Source organism: Pterocles gutturalis, unplaced genomic scaffold (assembly GCF_000699245.1).
Source record: "Pterocles gutturalis isolate BGI_N339 unplaced genomic scaffold, ASM69924v1 scaffold9648, whole genome shotgun sequence".
NCBI classification, from domain to species: Eukaryota; Metazoa; Chordata; class Aves; order Pterocliformes; family Pteroclidae; genus Pterocles; species Pterocles gutturalis.
In genome coordinates this window covers 21,929-43,737 of record NW_010120516.1, presented here as the reverse complement: position 1 = coordinate 43,737, position 21,809 = coordinate 21,929, and the positions used below count along the sequence as shown (strand labels likewise).

General features: G+C 43.1%; 1 protein-coding gene across 1 annotated transcript in view; it reads left to right on the top strand.

The window, feature by feature from the left end:
• The window catches only part of CMIP (c-Maf inducing protein), a 60,553-nt gene that overhangs the window by 18,072 nt on the left and 20,672 nt on the right, over window positions 1-21,809 (top strand). Inside the window, exons 3-9 of the mRNA XM_010076935.1 lie at window positions 9,441-9,602; window positions 10,779-10,820; window positions 13,301-13,363; window positions 13,888-13,968; window positions 17,202-17,305; window positions 17,894-17,998; window positions 19,227-19,580. Coding sequence (XP_010075237.1) covers window positions 9,441-9,602; window positions 10,779-10,820; window positions 13,301-13,363; window positions 13,888-13,968; window positions 17,202-17,305; window positions 17,894-17,998; window positions 19,227-19,580 — 911 coding nt within the window. The remainder of the gene's footprint in view (window positions 1-9,440; window positions 9,603-10,778; window positions 10,821-13,300; window positions 13,364-13,887; window positions 13,969-17,201; window positions 17,306-17,893; window positions 17,999-19,226; window positions 19,581-21,809) is intronic.

Below are 21,809 nucleotides of genomic sequence, written 5' to 3'. Positions count from 1 at the left end.
TGTTGCATCACAGCTATTTACCGTAGCCTAGTCTCTGGTGCTCCTTACTGTAGTATTTAAGACAGGAATACTAGATTAGGCTGTGTGACCAGAGGCAAGTTCCATCAAGGACAACAGGGTTGTTGTGAGTGACTTACCTGCACTGGCCCATCTCTGAACATGAGTTCGGCAGTGGTTTTGGTAGCAGTGATCTCTGACCCTCTACGAGGAAGCCAGCCTTGGGATCAGAAAACTGAACGCTGCGAGACCTGGTTCAGTCTTGCATGTCACACAGCATTTCTACAAAGGAGAAAGAAAACCAGCACATTGCAGAGATTCAGTGGCATTTTGGTAGGCTAAAGAGTTGCAGGAGGTTTGGAGTTTTATGCTGATGTGGTACAGTAAGATGTGATATAAAAACATGGAACAAAGTGATGGGACTGTTTCAGATACAAATGCTGCTCTGAAATCTGGTATCTCCCTGTGAGAAACTGGGAAATGCAGAGCTCCAAAGCCCAGTCATCTGAAGAGAGAAATACCCTGTTTTTCCAAAGTCCCTTTTAAGATGCTTGCAAGCATCACATCAGTATCCAGTATCTGTGCTTTCCCTAAGGCTCTGCAGCAGCTTTCTGACACAAACACGTTCCTCGAGCCCTGCACATCTCTCTTGCTGACGACATTGATGATGCAGGTGCACAAGAGGGAGAAGCCAATTTCAAAGCCATTTATGGTGTTGAAGTGCTAGAAACTCAGCAAAATAATACATTTACCAAGGAGGAGAAAGTGAAAGAGGTGGGTAAACGTCCATTTGGAAGGTTTTGCTGACTGGTGAGAGGGGAGGAGGGCAGGAAAAGCCGAGGGTGCCCACTGCTAGCCGTGGAGAGTAATAAGGAAAAGGGATGACGTGGCTTTTTAATCCGGTTTGCATATCTGGGAAGAAATAATTGCTTTGTGTGCTACTCAGCGCTACCTAAGCTTACTGGCATTTCCCGGAAAATAGAAGGGGGAAGGATTCTCTTTCAGAGATCATCTTTTGTTAACAGTTAACTACAATGTGCAGCGTTAGTAGCCATTTAACCCCAATTTGAGGTGGTTTCTCAGGTGGCAAGTTCTTCTGACCAGAGTTCTTGCATGCCTGAAACTACTGGCATATGTTTTGCAGACTTGCAGATGAGGCAGGGTCCTGTTTTCCTGGTGATGACCAGCTCTTTCATACCAGAGTGGGATCTGAAGGGTGCAGTGTCAGGGTGGGGGGGTTTCTGCACAGCAGGTACGCTGCCCGGCTATTCTCCACCGTGGCCTTGCACGCAGCTTTTTCTTTGGCAAACCTGGTCAAAGTACAATGACGATAAGATTGCGCGTGTTCTTTTTTTTTTTTCCTACACACTATCTCTTTTCTGCAGTGACAAAGTCATTTATTCCCAACGCAGGCTGAGAGCTGGTAGATGTCAAGGACTAGGCTCCACAGACACAGCCATCATGTGTGGAATATAAAGTGTGTGAATGCAAAGGTATTAGTAACCTGGATCAGTTCAGCTTGGTGTCAGAGGCATTCATTGATGCAGTCAGTAATGGTAGGTCTCTGCATTGAGAAGCACACTGCAAGGACCACACCTAGGTGCAGTTCATGTCACAGTACTTTGTGTCTTTGCTTTCTGTTTGATGCATGCTAAACCCCACAGTCACACAGTGTCTGCTATAGTTTATTTATTTAATGCTATTCCCCCCTCCCCTTCCCATGCACTGCAATGCAGTCAGTCCACGGAAGGTTTTGGAAAGCGTGGAGTGTATATGGTACACATTCCTGCCTGAGACTTTTTTTTTTTTTTTTTTTTTTTTGGTGGAACATGATTTTGCTGACTCCAGCTCATACTGCATAATCTCGAATACAGGAGCAAGTCAGACTTGCACCGCTCTGGAAACTGTGGGTTGTGCCAGAACACTGAGATCCCAACGTCCAGACAGTGTCCGTGTTGAGCATTTGCTGCTCCAGAGAAAAGGGCCAGAAATGCTGCAGCAGGCAGCAGTGAGGTCCTGCAAGAGGACTGGGTAGTTGTGCCTCAACATGTTTGAAACCTTCCCTCTGATGATGAATCAGAGGCTGTTGAAGTGCTGTAGATCAAGCAGTGTCTGGCTCCTGCCCTAATTGTGTGAGTCCAGCAACCTTTACATGAAGGTTTTTCTCACTCATTCTGCATAAGAGCTTAAAGCAACTCAGGAGGGTTTGTAAACCCCAGCAGCCTGCAGTTAGGGCAGATCTTTCCTGTACATGTGGGACAACTGTGTTGTTCAACTGTATTAAAGTTGCTGAAGTTTTTCCTCCTGCTCAAGATCAGGAGGAAAAGGTGGTGTGTGACTTTTGCTTAAAAAAACCCCCCAACAGACCAATACCCAAATGCCCACAGACAACATATTTTAAAATATCTCTTCTTCTGGGGAGATATTACATGGGATTTGCAACCCAAGATAACAGCTGTCTCTAGCAATGCTTTTTGCAAGTAGGGAGTGGCTTGTGCGTCTGCTAGAAACGTATCTGCAGTCATAGTGAAATTCCGTATAGCCAAAGCAACATTAAAAACAAACCCCAGCCTGGCTCTGATATGAAAAATACGGAACAGCAGTTGCTGTGTGTAGGATGAAAGCTGATGTTTTGCCAACCTGAAGTGTAAAGCTGGTGCTGGAACTGGGGCCTGAAGAATGGGAGTGTTTGCCAAAAGGAAATGGAAGCAGGGATGGAGGGTTTCGGGGAATGCATCAAAGTTGGCCCTGCCAAAAAATGTCTCCCCTGTGGACAGGTCTGATTACGATAGTAACCACATTAGCCCGTGCAAAGTGCAGCTGGAACCGCAGTTGGCCTTTTGCATTTTCTAGCTGGGGAAACGGCGTCTCGAATGCACAGCTGAGGGAGAGCTGGGTTTGGATCAGCCAGCTGTGTTCGTGCGTCTTAGGGACTGAAGGGCCGCATGCAGGGATTTGAGAGAAAGACAAGACACCAGTAAAAACAAAGCCCAGTTTCTCTGCTTGGTAGTGGGACCACCTCTTCCCTCTCCACTTAGGGGGCTAGAAGGAAGCCACAGGTTTTGAGCTGCTTTCCATTTCTGGAGGCACAGACACTGTATTTGCATGCAGGTTTGTCTTCAGTGGAGCCCATAAATTTAAGACACGCTTGCCCAGTGTCTTTAGTGGGGTTTTTTTCACTTGGATAGAATATCCTTCCTTTCCTATCCTCTCATCCCCCCTTGTTGCTGAAGGATCTATTTGCAGTAGTCTCGAGCACATCGGAGAGCAGAAGCCCAAAAGGTTGGTCAGTCAGGTGACAGCTGTGAGCAAAGGAGGTGGAGATAGAGAAACAGATAGACAGAGAGACAGAGACACAGATAGATAATACACTTCAGGAGCAAGTTTTTCAGTGCATTAATGCTGCAGCTCTTCAGTGTCGTGCTGGGAGGTGAGTGAGAGGACCCTGTGAGCCTCCTGGGCCCAGTTCCCACTTTGCACTTGTCTTGGTCCAAGCAGAAATGTGTTTCATCTGTGTTTCATCCTTTTAAAATGTTGTTTATTTCAGCATTCTTTTACTTTGCAGTGGTGCTATCCCAGTGGTATCTGAGCAAAGGACAAACTCTGTGCCTGTGGGAAATATCTGTGTGGTTGTTCCAGGTTGTGCATTAGTAACAGCTGAACCCGCGTCACCACTTGCTGAACCCGTTGAACTCTTTGCAACAGTGCTGATCTGAGAGTTTGGGGTCAAGCCTGGATGAGCTGAGGTCTGGAGCAAGGTGGTAGACACTGGCGTGGAAAAAAATAGGTGAAAGAATGCAGACTGAAAAAGGGGCTGGGGGACGATGTGATGGGGAAGCACAGCAACAGGGTACCAACATTCAACTTCCATGCTACGGCCCCAGTGCGTGTTGGTGGTGCTTTTGCTTAGAGGTACCATGATCTGGCAGTTAGCGTGGGGCCCGGAAAACCAGAAGACCTCAGTTCTGCTCTGGTCCTGACTTGCCATCTGACTGCAAGGAAATCACCTTGGTTTTCTTGCTCTGTTTCTCCTTCTTGCCTTTAATCATCAAGACCGTGAGCTGCTCAGGGCAGAGACTGTGACTTGATATATTTATTCAGGGCATAGATTCATGGGTGCCAGTCTCAGTGCCATAAATATTGGTGATTTTGTCAGGATCTTTTTTATGTGAATTGGCAAAAAATAAAGTGTAACTTAGACCTTAACTGAGTGAGAATTGGGAAGTGTCTGGCTTATAACGTTTCCCTCCAGTTCTCTGGGCTGTGGCAAGGAGCTTGTGGGCAAGTGAGCCTTGACGAAGGCGATTGCATTCAGAGAAGCAACTGAAGCAGAGAAGCTGATGCACTTCAGCATTTAGCACTGAGTAAAACGAAAAAAAGCAGAAAACGCCTTGACCTGAAAATGTGGTAGAGTGCAAAAGTTTGCTGCTGATGTTTTGCAGCTATTTTAGTGAGCAGCACATTAGTCTTTCTGTGCAAAACCTTCAGAAGGTTGTGAAGAGTTTGATTACTGCAGCATGAGCAGTCTGAAGTCCCCAGTTTGGGAAGGTTTCTATAATCTCATCTCAGGCCCAGCCCTTTACCTGGAATGGGACTTTTTATAGACTTAGTCTGTCCAGGTGAGTTGCTTTTTTTCTTCATATTAGTAAATGTTGCAGGTAGGAGCTTGGTTCAGAAGTCTTCCAGTGGATCCGTGAGGTAATTTATGCCTGTCTCTGGCTAGCAGGGAAACTTCTGCTAGCAGCAAGTTATTCTTACTTATTTTTCAGACTACCAAAAAGTAAGTGATGCCTGCTAGTGTAAAAAGCAGAATATGGATCTAGCAGAGTTCTGGGGATGCCATGCCGCCTTTGTTTACATGAAGGTAACGAGTTAATAGACAAAATGCCAGCAGGTGGTGCTCAAGAATACATGGTACAGCTCCTGGGCTTTGTAGGACAAGCCAAGCACCTGTGGTGAACATTGCAAGCAACTCTTCCTGTTTCTTGTTACACAGCATTTTAACAAAATGTTCTACTGCAGTGGAGAAAACTATTCTGGTGTCTGCTCTCTGTTTTTTTTTTTTTTTTTCCTCTGTACATTTGTGTCTAGCGAGAGGCACCTCCGTTTTACATGAGCGCCGTCAATATTAAACTGTAACCCTAGCTTGGCTCAGCCATCCCCGCAATGAGCTGAGGAGGACCTCTGTGCGGGAGGTTGACCTTTTCCCTTTTGCTGGAACTGCCCTCGTTGCTCAGCAAGAAATAAACAATTGCTGGCACACGCAACCCTCAAAGTCAGCATACGTTCCTGCAGTAGCTCTAGCTTCTCCAATAAAGAAGCAATTAGTTGCGTGCTGTTGCGTGGTAAAGGGCTGAAGAGCAGAGAGCTAGAATTTAACAGGCTGTTCTGGATTAGGGTTGGCATTTAATTTTTTTAATGTAATGAAGATAGTATTTGCTGATGGGAAGACAGGTTCCCAAGAGTACAGAACGTTTCCTGGCCAACAGTAGCACAGCAGGGATGAAATTTGGTCATCAAGAAGGCTAACTTCATCTTTCCCTTTTTGGATCAGGTGCGCCAGCTGCATTAAGATGTTCCTAACGTGAAAGGTCTGAAAACGGCAGTTGTTCCGTGCCATCCAATTTTGTGCATTAGAGTCCATTTTTCTTAGATGTCAACTACATCAGTATTATCGTTCTTGTCCAAGGAAGTGGTGCATGAGCAAGAGCTACAGGATGAGGCCATTATGGGATAGAAAAACATATGAAGGTGTTACTTTAAAAAGCTGAAAGTTTCCTAGGCTGTCCTGAACTTTCTGTTCACAATGTTCGGGAGCTTTTGAGCACTGATGGCAAAAAACACTGCTGACAGATTTTTGTCACATTTGCCTACTTAATAACACTGGAGAAGTAATTTCTCACGTGTGGACTTGAATTCCTCCTTCTTTAAAAGAGGATTGAGACTTAGGTTTTTGGGTTTCTGCAAGACTTAGAGTGATTTGAGAATGAAAGATGCCTTGTCAGTGTCACGCCCCATGCTGCTTCTTCTGGGTACTTATTAAATTTAGTGGTTTTGCTTTTAAAGTCAACATAGCAAGATTTTGGAACGACACTAGCCCATGTGGTTCTGGCTGGTCAGTAACTAGGGGGGTCAAATTCTAAGTTGGCGTGTGTTATTTACACTCACATAAATTGTGTCTCAGGAGCTGCTGCTTTTAGAGAAATCCCAGTGAAACTGGATTCCCACCCCGGTATTTTTCTTGTACACACTATTAATGATGAATGTTGTGTGAGTATTTTCAGCAACTGAAGGCATCTTTTACACCTACATCCAGGGGGAACGAACTCCTTGTGTGTGTTGACATGCCTGTTCTCCGATACGGGTCTTTACCAGGCAGCTTTGCTTTTAAGCTCCTGAGTGATTGTTTCTCCTTGCTCTGGAGTCAGTGCAGGTAGAATAGAGCAGGTGGCTCGGTGTTGGCTAAGTGCTTGCTGATACACAGCAAATTGCTTCTGTAACCGACTGATAGGTTTCAAGCTTTAATTGAGGCTTTCAGCAAGGCGCTCAACAGTGAAAAGCATTCTGCTGAGAAAAAAAGCAGCGTAACCATGGGCAAAGGTTCAGGATAGCAGAGTTCAACCCCCCTGGGGATGGCCCCTCTATTTATTTATTTATTTCCTGCTGCTTTCCCACCGTCATTGAAAACTTCTGTAATGTCGCTTGCAGATTACAGCTCAGTATATCAGTGCGGCGCAGTCCTTTGTGCTGAAAATGTGAAGCAGAAGACTGATAAGTTTGGATTTTCTGCTAGCAGTGGGCTCAGTGTGTCTGCAAAGGTAGCTGTCCCCTGATGCTCCCTTCGAGTCACTGCCTGGCCTGAGCTGCAGCTTTTGCAGGTCTCCCTTGCGCAGCAGGGAGTACAGCTCCTGCTTTCTTTTCTCTTATGTGCGTCAGCATCATCAGAATTTTAATTTTTAATGGACATCTCTGAAAGAGAAAGGAAACCTCCCTTGCTCCTCCCTTCCCCCAAGCAAAGTGGATTTGACAGCTGAAGAAAGATATTCATGGTAGGGCTGTCTGAGCAGTGTCCTGTTGGGCAAGAGGGTTTCCTTTAGCAGCTGGCCCTTAGGCTGAGGGAGCTGCTCTCCAAAATCATGTTGTAACTCGCCCAAGTGAGGGGCAGCCCGGAGCAGGCAGGGATGCAATAACCCCGTGGTTTAGCTCTCGTCCTCCCCCCACCCTCGCTTTTTATCCAGCTTTCAATTCTGTTTTGAATTGATTTCTTCATAGTACAGGACTAAGGAATAAATTTCAGCATGGAAAATGTATCTGTTGAGCTGGCTTTGTTCAGTGTCCTCAGTCAGAAAGGAGTTGCTTCAAGTTACACAGCTGGCTGGTTGGCTTTGAAGCTTAGATTTTATTTAGTGCTTGAGTGGGTCTGACAAAAAGACCCTAAAAAAAGGCAGTACATGAGTAAGAGAAATTAAACTCTATGATTCAAGTTTCCTAAACAGTCCAAGAAATCTGTGATGATGGCAGAAATAGTGCTGGGAGCTTAAAAACCTTGGACCTTTTCTGCCCCAAGGAGCTCAGACGTACAAAGATTTTTGCTCAGTTCTGAAATTCCAAATGTATCTGATAGTGTCCGCAGCATGTGACTTTGAAAGATTTTTGCTCAGTTCTGAAATTCCAATGATAGTGTCCACAGCATGTGATTTTATGTTCCTTTAGCTTTTCAGTGGCTTAAAATGCACTGAAAATGTGAACTAGTGCCAGTGTGCTTTTGTACTTGCATGAATTTAATTAGAAAGATAATTGGATTGCTTTATCAGCCTTTACATGTCAGCCCAGTGCCACCTTCTTCTCCCGCCTCTAACAACATTGACAAACCCAAGGCATCTGAAATCTGTATTTTTCTGTATTGTTCTCTTCTCTCCCGTTTCAGATAGGGTACAGAGGTGACTGTGTTTTCTGTTGAGCATTAGATCCGCTGCCACGGTGGGAAGGAAGCAGCTGATAAGCAGAGCGCCAGCCTGTTCAGATGGTTCGCACAGGGGCTGCCCTGTGCAAGTGGAGGGGGAAATGCTGTGTAGCAGCAAAGCTCCAAAACAAAACAATTTCCAAAGTCCTCTGCCTTTATTACACTGGCAGTCTGTAGCCCAAAATGTGCAGCTCAATCTGCAAGCTGCACGTCATGGGCAGATTTTGTGATTTCCCTGGAAATGCTGCCGAGGAACGCAAGATCCATTTTTAGTGCAAAGCACTGATGTTTGCCTGTAAACAGAAAAGTGCCCAGCCTGTGTTGTTTAATAAACCTGAGGATGTATCCAGACTTTTTGAGATCCCTTTGGCCAGAGGACCAGATACACACGCAGAGAGGAGCAGAAAGGCACATGAGCTGAACCAAACGCTGCGGTCCTGGCGATTGCTCCCCATCAGCCAGCCGAGCTTCGTCCCTGCCAGCACGGCGGCTGCGCGGTGCCTCCAGCACTGCCCGCTTTGGCAAGCCGCTCCTGGTTCTAGTGCGCGCTCCGTGTTGGTTTGGGGAGTGGTGTTTTAATGCTCAGCATCGTTTCCTTGAACTTCTTGAATTTCGTCAAGCTACCTCTGGGAATTTGGGAGGGTGGATTTTCTCTAAAGAATACTATTTATAATGCACAGCAGCCTCTGTCCCAGTCATTTGTGACAACATGGCTGCTGAGGAGGTAAGGATTGTCTTTTGCCTATCCAGCTGGTCTGTGGACAGGGCAGCCAGTGAAATAGCTGGGGCACGGCCAGAAATAATGCAGGGGCATGCAGAGGACTGGGGCAGATGGGATTAGGCAGTCGGGAATGCTTTTCTCCAGAGTGGAAATGCTGTTGCGTGGAAGACTTGGAGACTTTACAAGTAGATTTATGTTACAGCTGGAGGGTGACAGCATGGCTTTTCAGGATCCTTCAAGACAGAAAAAAAAAAAACCTATGGGTCTACTGCAATTTTTCGCTTTGATTAAATTAATTCTGAATGCGAATTTAACAATTGGAAATGTAGAATAGAGTATCCGTAAAATGATGTTTCTGATGACCTCTCTCTTTCTCCCCCTTTTAATGACTAACTCCCTTTAAAAGGACCTACAGCTTCGGAAACAGTAGTAGCAGGTATCTGTTACTAGCTTGAGGAGTAAGGTGTTTGCAAGAGGTGATGGAAAGAAAGATAATCTGGAGTTTAAAAACTGATTTTAAAATGAAAAAAAGGGAATCACAGTTTTTCATTGCTTCCACAGAAGAAATTGGTTTAGACATACAAGGTTTGCTTTTCCATTTAAATGTTTTAAGCACAGCTTTTCAGCAAACTGAAAAGGTGAAACTGGGAATACGAAGCAGCAGCCCACTTGACAGGTGCATGTAGGAAGCACGTATCCAGTCAACTTTTTCAAGGGGTTTATGGTGGTGTCAATATAACCCTTTCATTTGTCTTGCAGAAAAAGATTTACAAGTACAAGAAGGTGCTCAGTAACCCCAGCCGCTGGGAGGTGGTGTTGAAGGAGATCAGGACGCTGGTGGACATGGCGCTGACGTCTCCGCTGCAGGATGACTCTATTCATCAAGCACCACTGGAGATTGTCTCAAAACTGCTCTCAGAGGTATGACCTCAGCAGTGCTCCTGGGACATGCTGTCATGTTTAGATGAGAGACAAACAGTTAAAAGTTAGCGGGTGGGTTTTATTTTAACTTGGGCTGTCAAAATTCTGCCTTTGAGTCTGCTCGTGGCTTCTGCTGACTTGAATGGAATTTGTACTTGCTGGGCAGAAGGAGAATTTGACCCATGTTAGGTAGCTTTCTAGAAACAAAACAAAACACATTTCTCTTGAGGCTTTTATTGTTGTTGCTGGTTATTCATGGCAAATTTATTATGGGTCTGATTCATGTCTTATTTCAAGTCAGTGGTAAAACTCCCCTTGAATTCTATTCCATTGGCTTTTTTTCCATGACCAGTAATTCTTGTAGTAATATGTATATACCAATAAATTCATTGTGCAGTTATTATTACCAGTTCTGTCAAAGAAATATGTTTTCCTTCTTCAGAGGTATCTATTCTCCTTTTATAGCATCAGTTTCAAACAGTTAACTTTTTTACAGACAGCAAATGTAGTGCCAAGCAGGTTTTTTATGTTTTAGTTCTGATGTGCAAAGATTTGTGGTAAATAAAAAAGTTGCTAGCTATTTTTCTTGCAGTAACTCCCAGCTTTGTAACCTCTGAATGGATCATGCTACTGAGAAAGCCAAAAGCAAACTCTTCTGCATAGGTGGTAACATAGGTAACTTCCAGTAAATTTATTGGCTTTTACTGGTTCCATGTTTGAAGAAGGAATTTCAGGAACACTGCAGCAGTTAGTTTACTACCAGCAAATGGTATACAACACCAATCCTTTTATTAATTTTGTTAGAAACATACAGCCTGTCTTAAGAAGACATTTTTAAGAAATGTAATGCTAGCTTTAATTTTCCAGCTGGTTGAGACCTACTCTGGCATCCTGGTGTTTGTGTGCTCAGCTTTCATGGCTGGGGGTGGCTTGAATCTGAAGGTGCTGAGGGAAGAAGTGGAAGGGGCACAGCCCTACATAGCAGATAGTATATCACCTTCTTTAAGAGAATGATGTTCATTTGATTAATTTAAATTTGAATTTATTCTGAAAGTGAGCAATTGCAGTCTTGAGCCTTTCTGCTTGTGTCTGGTGGTAGCTAAGTGGACTGTGTATGCTCATGTGCCAACTCAGAGTATTCTTTGCTCATTCATTTCTTTTATTCAACTCTTTCAGAACAACAACTTAACCACTCAAGACCATGAGAGCATTATTGTGGTGAGTATCTTTCTGCCAAATTCTGAGGACAAATCATTACTGTTTGGTAACAATTCTGTTAATGCTTGCCTGTGCCCCAGTGAAGTAAGGTGAATATGAAACCATTTCTACCAATGCTGGTGAACTTACGCAGTATCAAACCCATTTGTTCTACAGTTTTTTATGTGGTTTTGACATTCCTCTTTTCTTGTTTCATAGATGAATAACAAGTTTCCTTGTCAACTTACAGGAAACAGCACAGCATGTTGAGGGTTAATCATTTCCCAAAATGGCCTCCTTACAAGGCTACACAGCACAACGTTCATATCTATATATGTACTTTAAATAGTCAAAAAACATAATTCCAGATGTGCCCTCTTAGGCTTAGTATTTTCCTGAGGGGCTAATGCTGCCATATACAGAATGTCTCCATTGCTGATGGTATGTGAGCAAGTGATCGTTTTTGTAGGTGTGGATATGTGTTTGTGTCACTGCAGTTTAACCTCCTGCTTACTTGATGTATAAAAATATCCTCTTTGACTTTTTTATTTTTCTGTAGGTTGCATTTATTTAGACATAGAAATAAGTGAATCAAATGGCAGCTCTCTTCCTTGTGCAACAAAATGTAAAATCTCAACAATTTATCAGAGGTGGAGCTTGGTTCCCCAACACTGTAATTTAATTTCAGTCATTGGCAATTTCCAGGAGATTTTCCCAGTAATCTAATCTAGAACCTCACCACCAACTGATCTGTATCACGTCTCTGTGACTTTTTCTGCAAAGTGACCAGATGGCATGTAGCTGTCAGTAGGTGTGATTTGTGTTTAACTGCTGCTTAAGATACCATTTTATGTGGAATCAGTCACTGGGATATGTTTCTGAAGTAGCATTTACTTTTTTTTTGGGGGGGGGGGGGGGGCTGATCTGCTATAGCTTTCATTTTACTCTAGTGCCAAGGATAACTCAGGCGCCCAGTTACAACTGGTTGTTTTGGAGGAAGGATTTTTTAGTAAAAATGTAAGGTGGCCCAGCTGTGAACAGGGAAGTTGGACCAGGTAGCTTCCAAAGGTCCTTTCAGCCTACATTGTTCATCAATTCTGGCTTCTTCTGTTCACATCCTGCCCTCCTGTAGGTTGTGCCCAAAGCATTAAGGAGACAGCAATCTCTGGGCATTCAGAGCTCACTGCCATTACACAGCCAAGCTCTGCTGTTCTTAGGAAGCATTGCTAATACTGTGTATTTATGTAGTATCTTAAAAGTAGGCAGTGATTCGCCGTGCAGATGGGACCAGCTTTCCTTCTCTAGATGGTGCTGGAACAGATCAATGTTACAGCTGATCCCTTCAGCCCAGTCCTTGCTGAATGCAGGGAATACCCACAACAGCCGCTGTCAAGCGGGTCACAGCTCTGCCTGTATGGTCAGTATGGAAGAGCGATGGTGTGAAAGCAGCCTGTATTTTCCTTATGTGCACTGTGGTTAAAAGCAGAAACTTGCTGTCTTGTGTTGCCCAGTTATCCCCCAGCTTTCATGCTGCAGATGTGCTTGGGTTTCACTGTTAAAATCTTAATCTTGACCTGTTTGCATGCGAAAGTGGCTACTGTGAAATGCAGTCATTGCAAGCAGACCCACCAGGGCTGAAATCCTTAAGGAGGGGGAGAGCAAAAACCAAAGCAGACTGCCTTAGGAAAACTCCAGATGCCATCCAGATAAAATACCTGGTGTTCAGTGGCTCAATACAAAATGTCCTAGCTGCTGTATTTAGAGTCTTACTTTCAAATGGGTACTGGGAATCCCTTCAGCTCAAGACGGGAAAAGCCCGAAGGCACCATCATGTAGAGAATACATTGTTCTAGTACCATTTTCTAATTGACAAAGAAAATAACAGCATCATCAGTTCATTACACCCTCAGTGGCTGGTGTGACCTCTAATGTATTTACTGAGCATAAGCACATTGGTTTGCATAGCAACAAAGAAGGAATGGTTGATCTCAATTTTCACAATATTAGGTGCTTGATTTTGATGAATGGGGTCCTCCAAGGTAGGAACAGTGCTGTCTTACTTTTAGTGAGTTATTTCTAACAAAAAGAGCTCCAACTCTTTCATAAATGGTGTGTCTGTGGTGTTTTCCAGTTTTTTCTTTTAGAGAGATGTTGTAATGTAAACAGTGAGCCAGATTCATCCTTGCTGGTTTACATCCTAAAACAATTGGTCCCCTCCTGTTTTCATTTAAACCATTATAAAAATTGTACTCCTTTGATCTGTTGTATGTATTTACACTGATGTAGTTAAAAGCTAAATTTACCAGAGGATTCATCACAGAGGTGTGCTTGAGCTTACGTGTAAAATAAACACACAGCCCACCTCTAATTTCTCTATTGATGTTTTTGTCCTTCTCTTTTAAAAGTGAACTTTTTTCTTTCTTTTCAATTAAAATATTTTCCTGCAAAATGCTTACTCCAGTTGCAGTCCTCTAATTAAATTTTTCTTTTTCTTTTTAAAGGCAATTGCACCTTTGCTGGAAAACAACCATCCTCCTCCTGACCTCTGTGAATTCTTCTGCAAGGTATCAGAACAGCTTTGCTTTCTGAAATCTCATAGTTGTATAAAAGTGTAGTTCTTTGAGGGAGTTGTTTTTTCTCTCTTACTCCTTGCCACATGCCCACATCCAAGATCCACCACAGGTTTTTTAGCCCAGATCCTGAGGAAGGGAGGTCTGTGCCGTTACACTGCCTGTGTCTACATATGTTTTTGTCCCCAGCCCCTTTACGTTTAAAAACGTTGGCATGTTTCAACCAAATTTGACAAGGGGTAGAAGTCCCAAAAATACTACATTCCAGTGAGTTTTGTGAAGAATAGGCAGGAGGGAAAGGAACTAATGTAGTTCATGAGCTCCCTTGGTAATCTTCTGTTACATGCCAGCAAATCCATAGGAGAGAGCGGTGTTAAAAGTACCCTAATCCCAGGAAAAATTAATTTAACTCTTGGATTTTGTTAATCTTGGGGTAATCCATGCATGGGGTGTGAAGCCAGAGGAGACCCATTTTAATAATTTCTGCAGCTCCCCAAATGACTTGTTGCCCATTACAGCACTGCCGAGAGCGCCCGCGGTCCATGGTTGTGATAGAAGTGTTCACCCCGGTGGTGCAGAGGATTCTCAAACACAACATGGTGAGTGCACGTGTTACGGGAACTTGGTCAGTTTGGAGAAGTTTTACTGTGATACCTTTTGTAATTAGCAGCTGCTCTATTGCCTGTAACGAACAAAGCACTGTGATATCTACATCTAATCCCCCAGACTGAATGCTGCATGTAGTCATGTGTTGCTCTATAAATGCAGAACTAATAAGCATTCAGTGGGACTTTCAAAAGCGTCTAAGCAAAGCCATGGTTTGAGGAACGTTTCTTTTGGCAGCAGTGCCAGCATATGCAGCTCCAGCTTTCTCCCACCTGGCTCTTGGCCTCTCATTTACTCCCCGCATGCCATCCATGGTTATAATGGTTTAAAATCAGTTACGTAACAACATCAGAATAGGGACTTCGTTGATTTTGAGCTGAGGCCCTCAACATTTTTTTCTTTAAGACACCTCCACCTCTCTGGATTTCCATTTTTATTTAGACTGATGTCCAATGAATTCTTACCCAGGTTTCCTGAATTTCCTTATGCTTTTCTGCTCTTCTTCCTTTGCCTTCCAGGAATTTTGTACTCGGTCATTTTATGATTGTTCTCTCCCAGGCTGCTTTCTCTCTTCTCATTGCCAATCAATTCCTTGCTAGTGATTGAAATAAATGCTAGGAGCTGGCTCCACCCCGTATACCAGATATTCCCCCTGACTCTGAAGATATTCTTACGTCATCCTTATTCCTTTCCTAAGAGAGGTCTGGGTGTTAACCAGCCCTTCATCCTTTGTGGCATATTAAGTTCCCTGCCATGGTTTTTAAGTTACATAAATTTCACTTCACAATGCTGTGTCAGAGTAACAAATAAAGCAAAAACAATATTTAAGACAGTTGACTTGGCTGTGATCTCAAGGATGGGTCTCATGCCTCTGTAACTGCCCAATCAACATCTTTTCACTAACTGATATAATTTTAGTGACTGTCACTGTCCTGTGTACAGCATGAACCCAGCAGAAAGCAGTTCATATTTCTTATTTTTACAACAGTATTATTTAACTTTGGGAGTTTACAGAACTAGGTAGAAAGCCCAAGATGGCAAAAAGGTCATATTCCTGGCTCTGTGCCTGCAGTCTGCAGACATGTAAACATTTTTGAATATTCTGTAGTGTTCAGTGAAATATTCTGTAAATGTTATTCTTGGATTCCAGACTGATTTTTTTTTTTTTAAAGAATCCGGAGCTCTTGAGGGGTCTCAAATAAAATCTAAATGCATAGTGTAATGCTTATATTTGGTTAGCTTCAGAGAATTGGGTATATTTACCACACTTAACATTTGCAGATTGAAAATCAACATGTCTGTACCGCAGCGCATAGTTGGAGAATTTATGGTGTCATATATTAATTGGAGTGGATTTGGGCACTCTACTGCTCTCCAGGGACTTCTGTGCTGAATAGTCTTTTAGAGAAAGCGTACGTGTGCGCTTGCAAATAAAGTTATCCTTTAGGGGGACAGTGTTGTTGGCAGTAAACTTCATAATCTTAGGAGGCCCAGTGCAATTCAGTGTGCTTAGAGCAGGAGACCTAGCTGTCTGTTCCCACCTTTGCTGCTAATTTGCTCTGTGGTCTTTGGTAAGTTCATGACAAGTTTTGTTCCACAGTTTCCCACCTATAATATCATTTATCTATGGTTCTGAAATCACAAAAGAACGAGGATAGCTTTTTGTCTTGCTGATACTATCAGTTACTTACACGACTGGAGACTGTTGTGTGCTGAGTTGTTTGGGGAGTGCTCAGCAACCTCTCAGTGCCTTTAGATTTCAGCTGTTTGTACACTCAGACCAAATGTTTGAATCTAAGTGTAACACTTTTTTTTTGATCAGATAATATTGATAGGGTGTATTGTTCTGTACCTGGTATGGTGACAGGGCATCATATTATATTTAGAGAAATATTTTAGAGTGGTCAGCAATGACATCCTCTTTATGGTCTCTTGGACTTTCATTCTAACTTCAGTTAGGACACCTACATGGATTGAAAAATTTCATAAACAAGTTGCAACTGCAAAAGCTATCTTGCAGGGAGTGTTCACGAAATGAAATGGCACCAAATGGTTTATGAAGTACACATGGTCTCGTGCCCTTGAACCAAGTGTATTTGCACCTGCCTGAAGGAGCTGTTAGAAGTTTAATGATTTTAGTTGTAATACCAACTGTGGAATTGCCCACGGTCCCTTTGCTGGGTGAAGATACCAGGTAGCGAATCAGTACCAGCAAAGAGTGATGCTTAGACTTGAAGGAGACATTGTTCTGCCTAGGCTTGTATTCATGTTTTTGGTAATTTTCTCTATCTGTAAAACCTATGAGATGTTCATATACATTGTGCTATAGAAGTGCCTGAAACCAGCATTTTGGGAGTGTACCTTCCCTTTTACAGACCACCAGTTTGTTACCACTTGTGGCATTTCTTTAAAATTTCAGTTGCCATGACTCTTCCAGAGCCAGCTGCTTGAGGGGTAACTGGGAGAGCTTGTTTGTCCTTGGTGGGTCTTGTTCACTTCTTGGAAATTCAGCTTCATAGTTCTGTAACACCTGTGTAATAAGGTTACACCTGTGTAAATGTGAAGAAATGTGCTGTGGAACACTCACCAGACAGCAGATTTTACTCCCTTCACATCTAAAAATAGCAGGGGATGTGAGGAGATGCAGGATTTCAGTTAGCAGGTGCCTTTCCAACTGCAGGATTTAACAGAAGTGACCATTGAGCTCACCTTTCAAATTCGTATTGTGACTGGAGTAAAATCCTTGGAGAAAGAACTGATCTCTGGTTTTACACTTGGTCACTTATTGATTGCATGTCAAAAAGATTTTCTCTAAAACCAGAAGGGATATTACGTCAAACATGGAAATAAAAAATTATTGAGTTACATTTCTAAAAAACTGCAGTTGTAAGTGGAAGCAAAGATGCAAAATAACAAAAAATGCATTTCAAAATAAAGGTATAAGGAGAAGTGTACAAAATAAATTTAAGTGCAGGTAGGATTTTTTTTTTCATTAAACACATCTCTTGTTTCAAGGTGGGTGTGGGGGAAAGAGGAGAATTGGAAAGCACGTCATTCTTAGTGGGAAGACTCTTACTTCAGCATGATACGGTGCACTTGAAGCTGTCAGCATAATAACAAAGTGAATTCAGTTGTGTTTGAGTTGATTTCTTTTGAAAACCCACAGTTTCGATGTACATTGCAGGCATGTTTCACCATCTTCACTGCGTCTCTCCTTTTTGGACAGGATTTTGGGAAGTGCCCTCGGTTGCGGCTGTTTACTCAGGAGTATATTCTGGCTTTGAATGAGCTGAATGCTGGAATGGAGGTGGTGAAGAAGTTTATTCATAGGTTAGTTACATTTAATTTGTGGCGCATTTCCAGTTCTGTGTACACGCTTCTCCGAGTTACTTCTCCCAGGCCTGCTCATCTCTTTTTTGGCTGTTAAGAGTAGCTGGTGCTTTTTGGTACTGGTAAATAGCAAATAAATTAGAAGGGTCCATAGGGCAATGTTCCTGAAGTCTTCTTTTTTTTTTTTTTTTTTAATAAACTAATTCTCAAACATGGCTGGAGTTTTCTACCTAGCTGCACACTGGAAGCAAATGGACTTTGCTGTGTGTACATTCTTTTTATACATTTAGACTCAGAGCCTCTACAGAGAGATTCCCATTTAGATCACATAATGCTCAGTCATGTGTGAGATTTTTGGGGGACTATAAAGATGCTACATCAAATATGCTGAGGATGCAGCTTAGCTTTATTCATAAATAGGGCCATTGGGCAGGGATTTACAGGGTTAAAATAACTCTCTGTTATGGCCCTTCTGAAGATTCCTCAAGGCTGTCTACCCAGTTCTGGCACACCGCTCTGTGTTCTGATTGTTTTTGCTCACATAAATCTTCCTCACAATGGTGTCTTCTTTTTTTTTTTATTTTTCAGCATGCATGGTCCAACAGGCCAATGCCCCCATCCCAGGGTCCTGCCAAATCTTGTAGCTGTCTGCTTAGCAGCCATTTATTCATGTTATGAGGAATTTATCAACAGGTCAGTATGAGTTCCCAGCTCACTGCATGTTGCTCACTTCCAAACCCGTGGCATGGGTAAACAAGATTGGTGTAAGCATGGGGGTGGGTGTGTGAGAGCGTGTCTTCATTCTCGCTCAGCTCATTGCTACCATTAGCTGTGGGAGTTCTGGTCAATCCCATGTGTGTTTTTGTAGATATGTGACTGTATTTGTTACGCTCTGTGTGCTTGAAAACTTAGGTGCTGACCCTTCATTCACTTGTACTCACTGTGGCATGTTTGGAGGCATTGAGCGTGGAAATCTGTCATTGCACAGCTTTGGCTCCCGTGCTTGAGAATGGGAGCTGTGCTGGTGATGCAAGGAGCTCTGCAGTTCCCAGTTACTGCAAGCTGCAGTAACTTCCAGGATGAAGCTCAACAGCCAGCTCCATGCTGATCTTGGCCATTGTTGAGATATTCCTCCAAGGCAGACTGCAGCCGTAAGCAGCCTTTTTAGGCCAGCAGAAGATGGGAGCGCTCCGCAGAGTCTCTGGGAGTTAAGCACTACCCAGAGCAGTGTCCATCCCTTTCTGGCACGTGAAGCATGTGTTCCACCTAAAGCAAAGGGAAGGGTTTGATCTTGAAGAAGGGGTAGCGTGTAAATCCCAGTGTATCTACAGCTTTGAACCTGAGCTGGTTTCACAACGCCGTCTCCATTATTGTGGAAAATTTGATTCCTGACTTACCGCAAAATAGATGCCGCAGTTCATGACACACGAGCCAGTTTCCAGTAGACACTGAGGGTTCCCCTCTGCTGTGTTTCCTGTTTGTTTATGCCTATCTGACTTTCCTCGTGGTAGAGCACGGACAGGGGCTGCTTAGTGTCCAACAGAAATTCCAGACGCGAGGGCTGCAGACAAATGTCTGGGCACGTACTGTAGCCAGATACATACTTGGGCATGGATTCTGTTACAGCTTTGCACAACTTGGATGGGAAAGTTCACCTTTTACTAAACTGGCATGTCAATTAGAGTGATGAAAAGCTCAAGTCTTTGTAGAACAGGGGCTGCAGAACAGTCCTGTTGGAACCGTTTAATGTTTTTAATTGATTTCAGTAATCCGATTACACAGGAGAAAGCAATCCGGTGGGTTAGGGTGAAAAGCAGTGGGAAATTGCAAAAGATCTTGGCTTCTCAGTGTTGCACTCTCTCTCCTGCTCTCTGCTGTTATGTCTGTCTATTGAAATTATTTGTTTATTTTTAAAATTCAGTCGAGACAATTCGCCAAGCCTGAAGGAAATTCGGAATGGATGCCAGCAGCAGTGTGACCGAAAGCCTAATCTCCCCCTCCGCCTTCTTCACACGAGTCCTGACCTGGTCTCTCAAGAGGCCACCTTGACTGAATCCCGTCTTAAACCAGTTATTGTCACTTCAAATGAGATCCACGTGGAAGTGGAGCGCAACAACACAGCTAATCAGAAGATGACGGCCAACGTCGGCAATGACAGCGAGCCCAACCTGATTGACTGTTTGATGGTCAGTCCCACCTGTAGCACCATGAGCATCGAGCTGAGTGCCCAGGCAGACAGGATCCTTGGCTGTTATGTTGAAATACTCAAGATGCTGTGAGTAACTATTTTAAACAGCTTTTTGAACAATGTCATCTTAACAATGGGGGGCTTTTCCCACAGGCCTGTCGTCTTCAACATCTGTGGCCAGCAAGCACGTGGTTATAAATCTAACTCCAGCTCTAGAGAGTCCAGCCTTTGAAAGAGACATCTGGCACTGCCAATATGTTCTAAAAATAGCATTAGGAAGATGAAAACGGAAAGCTTATTAGTACAGTGAGCCTCAGGCATATCACAGAAGACACAACGTTGTTGCCAGTAGTTTCTGTTTTGTTCTTGCCCACCAAAAAAAAAAAAAAAAATCCATTTGTCTCCTCCAGGGCCTTGGGATTGCCCGAGACAGAGCTAGAAAAGACAGGTCTGTGCTAGGCTCAGTGCCTGTGCAGTGATAGGCAGCGCTGCTCCTCAGCAGGAGTTGGATGAGGTTAGCCTCTTTTACTTAGGTGTTCTCCCTTCACTTGTTTGTAGAAGTTTTATTCAGATTTACTAGTGTTAGACTGGAGCCTCTATTTGTCAACCAGTCGCTTTGGTACAGTGGACCTGTATTAGTGAACGAGTGCTTGAATAGCCTTTACAAAATCATGGCTCCATGGTTTCCTGGGAGGGAAATCTTCTGAATATATTCAAGAGGAAAAAAAAATAAAAAGTTGTTCAGGAAAAGCTTGTTTTTCTTCTGGATAGATAAATGAAAAGGAGTAACACAAATGTGGACTGCAGAATGGAAGTTTTTAATAGCAGTTCAGTAAAACAACCCAAAACAACTTTGTTGACTTTGACAGCCAGCTCTGCTACTGAGTTACAGTATGCCCTTGGGCAAGCTGTTCTATTTCTACATAAAATAATTTTAAACAATGTAAGACTTAATGAAGTTATAGATGAGTTTTTTAGGATACAAGACACAGTGGGTGAAATTTGGACTCTGCTGTAAAAAATGAGCGTGTGGCTGCACTGAAGTGAAATGCAAATCTGGGTGTACGCTCTCGAGGAATTAAGTGGAGTCCAACTGCCATGATGGAGGATTTTGTGGAAGTTTTGTCCCACATTTTTCATTTCTTTCAAAATACATAGTACCAATTTTGAACATAATTCTTTCACTGTTGCAGAGCTCCCTTGTGAATACGTACATAAGCACACACTCGGAAGTGGAGACAGGACAAGTGAATCCAAGATACTCTTCCCATTAGATTCTTGAGCAAGAAGTTGCTGAAGGCTGATGTTATTTTTTTTTTCCCCCTGGCCTAGCCTCTGCTGCCTTTAAAAATGTTTGCATTAAAAAAGCATCTGACTTTCCTTCATCTGGTGGCTTCTACGTCTTCACACACCCAGGTGCCACATTAAACACATCGTATATTTATTCCTGTCCCCTTGACTCTAGATGTTTTCCATAAATACTATGAACTCCTTCAGTCCTGATGCTGGCTTGGATGCTGACTCACTAAGTATTGACGGTTTTGGTTTCATCACGCAGCTGACACACACTTATAAACAAATTCACGAATGGGCACGTTCTTCCTCCCAGTCTCCATGTTGGAAACATTTGATATGCCAGGTCTCAATTCCTATATAATGTCCTGCACAAAGAACTCCTCTTTCACTTCATACCTTTAATGTGTTTGATGTCTTTTTAAAAATCAAGCTCTTCAATAGTAACAGGAAAATGGGAATCTGTTACCTCACAGGTTGTAGGTGTGGAGCAGCTTTGTGCCCTTTTTCAGCTTGTACAATGGTAATTCTGAAGGGTGAAACCCATAGGACTTGTATAGTGAAGGACCAGCGATACTCTCCTCAGAAACCACAACCTGTGAGGATATAAGACAGTTTCGAAGGCAGAGCCATGGCTGGAATGTATTGTCGCTCTACTGACTTGGGTTCCCTTCTGTTCCTATTCATCCCTTGATTTTTGTTGGACCTGAAAGCATTGATGCAAAAATGAGTTCTGCTCGTGATCCTGCCACTGGCTTACTAGGAGGTCTTAGATAAGTTGCTTCTTTCTGTGTCTCAGTTTTCTCATCTGTAAAATATGTGTAAAGATTTTTAATATCGTTTTCAAAATTCTGAAACCAGTGATGGAAAAGCCTTTTAGAAGGGCTGGTAGTTATTAACAAAAATGACAGATAATGCTGTTGTGATGCTGGTTTCTTGCATTCTCAAACTCTTCTTGAACAAAGGCTTTCTGATGCAGTAACTACTATTACTGTACTTTGAAAAACTGAGAATATGAAGAAA